The sequence below is a fragment of the Boleophthalmus pectinirostris genome, unplaced genomic scaffold (genome assembly GCF_026225935.1).
Source record: "Boleophthalmus pectinirostris isolate CB_2022bp ecotype Guang Dong unplaced genomic scaffold, ASM2622593v1 HiC_scaffold_17, whole genome shotgun sequence".
Lineage (NCBI taxonomy): Eukaryota > Metazoa > Chordata > Actinopteri > Gobiiformes > Gobiidae > Boleophthalmus > Boleophthalmus pectinirostris.
This window is the reverse complement of record NW_026571115.1, coordinates 6,707,899-6,715,367: the sequence shown is the minus strand read 5'-3', so window position 1 is coordinate 6,715,367 and position 7,469 is coordinate 6,707,899. Positions and strand designations below refer to the sequence as shown.

Sequence of the window (7,469 nt, the reverse complement as noted above, 5' to 3'; positions counted from 1 at the left end):
ATAGGGGCAAAAAAATCTGATTTGGGTCACTTCAGGCTGCAGTCTGAAGGTAGCCTTAAAAAACACTTCAAACTGGGTCAACAGCTCTGTTTTGTGGACTGTGTCACTGTGGCAGAGGAAGAATACTATGGAGAATGTGGATGAGATGCTGAACTATATCTACATCTGACTTACAATGCAGACTACACCTTTATGAGAGGTGAGTAATAAAGTCTTATTATTATTTTCGCTATTTCCTGAGTTTGTATCTTGTGCCTCTGTGTCCATCACTCCTTTGCCCCTGACGCTCTGTTTTATTGGCCTTTACCATAGATACAGTCTATGGCTGTTACCGTAGCGTTGCTGATGTTTGGTGGTTCTGATCTGACAGAGCAGCTCAGGCTCCGTCCACACCAGTACGTATTCGAGTCTTTTTCGTTGCGGATTCAGTGTTCGTCCACACTAATCCGATGGAAACCGACTCCAGAGACGGAACGATCTGGTGCCGCCATCTCCCACGAATTCATCTGAGTATGGATGTGATCGGGCACTGTGTGGACACCTGGAAACGCTGACACGCTGACGTAGGTGTATGCACCGCAAAGTAATTCACCGCCAAAACACTACGAGGCTAGAATATATGTCCATTCAAATATACGGTCTATGCATATGACCTGCAGACATATAATCTCTGAAAAGTTTAACGTGAACCATCTCCAACGTGATAGAAGCACAGAGCAGATTCACCATCAGCAGAACACCCCTCTGTCACAGAAAGAACACTCATATTCCACTGAGTCATGTCCTTTAGTCTGACAGAAGCTGAACTGCATCAGCGCACAATAGCGAACTGTTTTTTGAGCGGTCAGTTTATGCAAATTAGCCATGCGGTTTTAAGTTTCATTTCTGTAAAACGTAAACACATATGCTCAGAGCTGTGTGGGTAGGGAAGGCTTGTGGACACAGAAATGAAGTGTAAACGTAGTCTCGAAGTCACACTGACACCACACACACGAGGAGCGCAACAGCTTCAAAATCGCACACGAAGACACAAAGTCGAGTCACACCTCCCTAAATCACAGCCAAAATTGAGCAAATTCTCCTGTAGTGTGTGGCAGCTTTTAATTTAGTCTTAACTTTAGTAAAAGATGAGTTTACGCTGTATGCAGTAGTTTTTGTGACTGCCTTATTTCAGCTCGCCCAAATGTGGCTTTTCTTTTTAACAATGTCAGGCTGCATTGGATTAATGTCTTAAGATATTTACTGTATGTGAGACTGAATCTTTACAAATAAATAAAAACAACTTTCAAACACAAACTTCACATTCTCATTCGGATTATTCTCTTGGTTTAAAAGGGCACTGCGTAACTTTTTGGTTTTGGGTCCGTCACTTGCTTGTTTCTATGGATATGTCACTGCTCTGCCTGAAATGTTCCACAGATTTACCTTATATTTATTCAATTACAGGTGGTTTTATAGCTCAAAATACCAAGAAAAACAGGCGTTCTGACTGTGAGCGGGGTTGCCTCTCCACAGATTTTTAGTCTTCATGATGATAGAAAGGTTTAATGCCATACTGTGAAACATTCCAGACAAAGTGAGAACATCTCCGAAAAGCATTTGGCAAACCCTCCACCAGAAAAGTTGCACCTTGAAGAAATCTCTGTGAAACAAGATATTCACAGATAAATAAAAACAAGTTTCAAACACAAACTTCAGATTCGCGTTCGGAGCCTGCTCTTGGTTTAAAGTACAGAGGGGTGAGTTTTTTTGAGGAGTCGGTCCCTGAAGCGCTCCCATTGACTTCAGTTCAGATGTATTTTACACAGTCTTTAATCTGCTCAGTGGGGCTCATTCTGCAAATCCACTTAAGTTTTCCTCTTTAGAGACTTTAAACAAGCTGGAACCCCAGTGCCAGAGCCCACAGAGATTTTTGCAAATAAAAGAAAACTGGAGAGAGCTGTGAGGGTCTCCTGTCAAACACTGACTCGCTTTAGAGGCATTATTTATCCAGAAGGTCTTTAGACGATCGGAACCAATGCTCTTTATTTAACGTTACTACAAGCTGCTGGTACTGTATCCCAGAGTCTACACAGAAATATAACGCATCTATAATATATTCATGAGATCTGAAACAAGGTCACAATTTTTATTTTCATTTTCATTGTCATTTTTATTCCAGACTTGAGCCAGGATCTTATTGAGCAGTACCTAACTGAAGCGCATTTTTTAGACTTTAGACACTAGACTTTATTGATCCACAAGGGAAATTACTACTTAATCATAAAAAGTAACAAAATATAGAAAAAAAGGTAATAAACTTCTAAATAAGTATCAATAAAAAAGGAAGAGAACTGGTGTGAAATAGACATAAATTCTATACATATATGTACAGTAATTAAAAAGTTACACTCAGAAAAGAACCCAGGAAACAGGCAGAACATGCAAACTCTACAAAGCTTATTACTTTGAATTTAAATCTCATCTGATTGTTTTGTGTCTGATTGTTGATTATCTGATTGGTGCCTATATAATTATGTGTCTGATTATTGTGTATCTGATTGTTGTGAGTCTGGTTGTTGCGTGTCTGATTGTGCGTATCTGTTTGTGCTGTATCTGATGGTTGCGTATCTAATTAATGTGTGTCTGATTGTTGTGTATCTGATTGTAAGGTATCTGTTGTGTATCTAATTCTTGCATAACCGATTGTTGTGTATCTGATTGTTGCATATCTGTTTGTGCATACCTGTTTGTTGTGTATCTGATTGTTACGTGTCTAATTGTTGCATATCTAATTATTGTGTGTCTGATTGTTGTGTATCTAATTGCAATGCGTCTGATTGTTGTGTATCTCATTGTTGCATATCTGGTTGTTGTGTATCTGATTGTTGCATATCTAATTGTAATGCGTCAGATTGTTGAGTATCTGATGGTTGTGTATCTGTTTGTTGCATATCTCATTGTTGCATATCTGGTTGTTGAGTATCTGATGGTTGTGTATCTGTTTGGTGTGTGTCTGATTGTTGTAAGTATGTAAGTCAGTAAGTAAGTGAGTCTTTATTTTTATATATAACACTTTTTCACAGACATATGTCACAAAGCTGCTTTGCAGAGCATTATAGATTCATTATTCTTTTCTCTTCGTACCGGGTGATGGTAAGATACTATTGTAGCCACAGCTGCCCTGGGGCATACTGACGGAAGTGCGGCTGCCATGCCAATCGGCGCCATCGGTCCCTCAGACCACCACCACCATCACTCACGCACACACCACTTTCATACTGGGCAATGTGGGTGAAGTGTCTTGCCTAAGGACACAATGACAGTTTTGTCGACTGGCGCCCCCCCTGTGGCACCTGATTTTCCCAGTGGTCTCCCATTCAAGTACTAACCACGGCCAGCCTTGCTTAACTTCTGAGATCTGACGGGATCAGGCTTTGACAAACTGGTATGGCCATCTGATTATTGTGTATCTGATTGTTGTGTTTCCGATTGTTGTGTGTCCGATTGTTGTGTATCTGATTGTTGTATATCTAATTGTAATGCGTCAGATTGTTTAGTATCTGATTGTTGTGTGTCTGATTGTAATGTGTCTGATTATTGTGTATCTGACTGTTGTGTATCTGACTGTTGTGTATCTGACTGTTGCATATCTGGTTGTTGTGTATCTGACTGTTGTGTATCTGGTTGTTGTGTATCTGACTGTTGCATATCTGGTTGTTGTGTATCTGGTTGTTGCATATCTGATTATTGTGTATCTGACTGTTGTGTATCTGGTTGTTGTGTATCTGGTTGTTGTGTATCTGGTTGTTGTGTATCTGGTTGTTGTGTATCTGACTGTTGCATATCTGGTTGTTGTGTATCTGGTTGTTGTGTATCTGGTTGTTGTGTATTGTGTTGTTGTATCTGTTATTGTGTATCTGTTGTATCTGTTGTTGTGTATCTGGTTGTTGTGTATCTGTGTGTTGTTGTGTATCTGGTTGTTGTGTATCTGGTTGTTGTGTATCTGTTGTGACTGGTTGTTGTGTATCTGTATTGTGTATCTGGTTGTTGTGTATCTGGTTGTTGTGTATCTGGTTGTTGTGTATCTGACTGTTTGTATCTGGTTTGTTGTGTATCTTGGTTTGTTGTGTATCTGGTTTGTTGTGTATCTGTATCTGTTTGTATCTGTGTATTGTGTATCTGACTGTTGTGTATCTGGTTGTTGTGTATCTGACTGTTGTGTATCTGGTTGTTGTGTATCTGGTTGTTGTGTATCTGGTTGTTGTGTATCTGATTGTTGTGTATCTGGTTGTTGTGTATCTGGTTGTTGTGTATCTGGTTGTTGTGTATCTGACTGTTGTGTATCTGGTTGTTGTGTATCTGACTGTTGTGTATCTGGTTGTTGTGTATCTGACTGTTGTGTATCTGGTTGTTGTGTATCTGGTTGTTGTGTATCTGGTTGTTGTGTATCTGGTTGTTGTGTATGTGTATCTGTGTTGTGTATCTGGTTGTGTGTATCTGGTTTGTTGTGTATCTGGTTGTTGTGTATCTGTTGTTGTGTGTATCTGACTGGTTGTTGTGTATCTGACTGTTGTGTATCTGTGTTGTTGTGTATCTGTTGTTGTGTACTGTTGTGTATCTGGTTGTTGTGTATCTGACTGTTGTGTATCTGTTGTGTATCTGGTTGTTGTGTATCTGTGTATTGTTGTGTATCTGGTTGTTGTGTATCTGGTGTTGTTGTGTATCTGGTTGTTGTGTATCTGGTTGTTGTGTATCTGTACTGTTGTGTATCTGGTTGTTGTGTATCTGTGTTGTTGTGTATCTGGTTGTTGTGTATCTGGTTGTTGTGTATCTGGTTGTTGTGTATCTGGTTGTTGTGTATCTGTGTCTGTTGTGTGTATCTGGTTGTTGTGTATCTGTTGTGTATCTGACTGTTGTGTATCTGTTGTGTATCTGGTTGTTGTGTATCTGGTTGTTGTGTATCTGTTGTGTATCTGGTTGTTGTGTATCGTTGTTGTGTATCTTGTTGTGTATCTGTGTGTGGTTGTTGTGTATCTGGTTGTTGTGTATCTGAGTTGTTGTGTATCTGTCTGTTGTGTATCTGGTTGTTGTGTATCTGGTTGTTGTGTATCTGGTTGTTGTGTATCTGACTGTTGTGTATCTGGTTGTTGTGTATCTGGTTGTTGTGTATCTGGTTGTTGTGTATCTGGTTGTTGTGTATCTGGTTGTTGTGTATCTGACTGTTGTGTATCTGGTTGTTGTGTATCTGGTTGTTGTGTATCTGACTGTTGTTGTGTATCTGGTTGTGTTGTGTATCTGACTGTTGTGTATCTGTTGTGTATCTGGTTGTATCTGGTATCTGTTGTGTATCTTGTGTTGTTGTGTATCTGGTTGTTGTGTATCTGGTTGTTGTGTATCTGTATCTGTGTCTGTTGTGTATCTGACTGTTGTGTATCTGTGTTGTTGTGTATCTGTTGTGACTGTTGTGTATCTGGTTGTTGTGTATCTGGTTGTTGTGTATCTGACTGTTGTGTATTGTGTGTCTGTTGTGTATCTGGTTGTATCTGTTGTTGTGTATCTGTGTTGTGTATCTGGTTGTTGTGTATCTGCTGTTGTGTATCTGTTGTGTCTGTTGTGTATCTGACTGTTGTGTATCTGGTTGTTGTGTATCTTGTGTATCTGTTGTGTATCTGTTGTGTATCTGGTTGTTGTGTATCTGACTGTTGTGTATCTGGTTGTTGTGTATCTGGTTGTGTGGTTGTTGTGTATGACTGATCTGTTGTGTATCTGGTTGTTGTGTATCTGTTGTGTATCTGTTGTGTATCTGTTGTATTGTTGTGTATCTGGTTGTTGTGTATCTGGTTGTTGTGTATCTGGTTGTTGTGTATCTGACTGTTGTGTATCTGTGTTGTTGTGTATCTGGTTGTTGTGTATCTGTTGTGTATCTGTTGTGTATGTGTATCTGTTGTGTATCTGGTTGTTGTGTATCTGGTTGTTGTGTATCTGGTTGTTGTGTATCTGACTGTTGTGTATCTGGTTGTTGTGTATCTGACTGTTGTGTATCTGGTTGTTGTGTATCTGGTTGTTGTGTATCTGGTTGTTGTGTATCTGGTTGTTGTGTATCTGACTGTTGTGTATCTGGTTGTTGTGTATCTGGTTGTTGTGTATCTGGTTGTTGTGTATCTGACTGTTGTGTATCTGGTTGTGTGTATCTGTATCTGTTGTGTATCTGGTTGTTGTGTATCTGGTTGTTGTGTATCTGGTTGTTGTGTATCTGGTTGTTGTGTATCTGGTTGTTGTGTATCTGGTTGTTGTGTATCTGACTGTTGTGTATCTGGTTGTTGTGTATCTGACTGTTGTGTATCTGGTTGTTGTGTATTGATCCTGCAGCAGACAGAGCCACTCACCTGGAAGGGGATGACGATGTTGACCTTCTCTCCGACTCGAGTGATGAGTTTGGAGCGAAGATGACGAGGCACACGGATCTTTGGCGTCTCTGAACCAAACATATAAACACAAGAGTGAGAAGACCGTGGGTGGAGGAGGAAAAAAACATAGAAATCTGCTTTGTGTGAGGTCGAGACAAAGGAGAAGAAAAAAATCATTCGTATTACAACAGTGACCTCATTTATACTTCCAGACGTTTCTAATGTCAAGACGTCAAAACACAAGCAAGCACTAAAAGTCAGGGAGTACTGCCTTCAGTGGTTAAGTCATGTACAGCTCTGTTGCTAAAATTCCACATGTTCTGAGGAGATGGGCCAAATGACGGACAGAACAACGCAGAGGATGGACAAAAGCCTCCATGTGTATCTGTATGAGTCTAGAAAGTAGAGCAAGTTTGTTTCTGCTAACTCCACAGCTTTATATTTGAACATTTAGCGTCTGAAATAATTCTTGCGGCAGATGAACCGGAGAAATCGTCTAAACTAGTGTGGTATGTCTCACCCACGATCTCCCTGATGGTGACGGCCTGGCCCAGGACGGCCGGAGGGCTGCGTCCCGCCAGGTTCACGGCCACCACGCGAAACAGCATCTTCTCCCCCACGGGAAGCCCCTTCACCCGGTACTGGGTCTTCTCCACTGGGACCTCGTTCGCCTGCACCCACTGGTCCGCTGGGGGCGCCCACGAGCACCGAGAGGACAGAGAGAGAGAGAGGGGGAAGAGAAAGAAAATTGGAAATTGGGAGGACGGGGTGAGAAAGAGAAAGACAGAGAAAGAGTTTTGTGAGGGATGATACAGAGGGGGAGACGGGAGAAAAGGGAGAGAGACAGACAGACAGTCGAGGAATACAAAGGGATAGAGAGAGAGAGGAGAACAGAGAGGAGGAAACGAAAGAGCAAGAGAAAGAAAGAAAGAAAATGAGAGAGAAGAAATGGGAGAAAGAGTGGGAGACATACAGGGAGCAAGGTGGGGAGATAGAGAAAGAAGCAAAGGAAAGGGAAAGATAGAGGGGGAAGATAACACAAGAGACAAAGAGAGAGAGAGAGAGAAAGAGAAGCAAATT

At 41.0% G+C, this 7,469-nt stretch overlaps 1 protein-coding gene across 1 annotated transcript in view; it reads right to left on the bottom strand.

The window, feature by feature from the left end:
- Positions 1 to 7,469, bottom strand: part of mybpc2a (myosin binding protein Ca) — a 56,730-nt gene that overhangs the window by 28,311 nt on the left and 20,950 nt on the right. Inside the window, exons 12-13 of the mRNA XM_020933156.2 lie at positions 6,910 to 7,077; positions 6,369 to 6,457 (exon numbers count right to left, since the gene is read on the bottom strand). Coding sequence (XP_020788815.2) covers positions 6,369 to 6,457; positions 6,910 to 7,077 — 257 coding nt within the window. The remainder of the gene's footprint in view (positions 1 to 6,368; positions 6,458 to 6,909; positions 7,078 to 7,469) is intronic.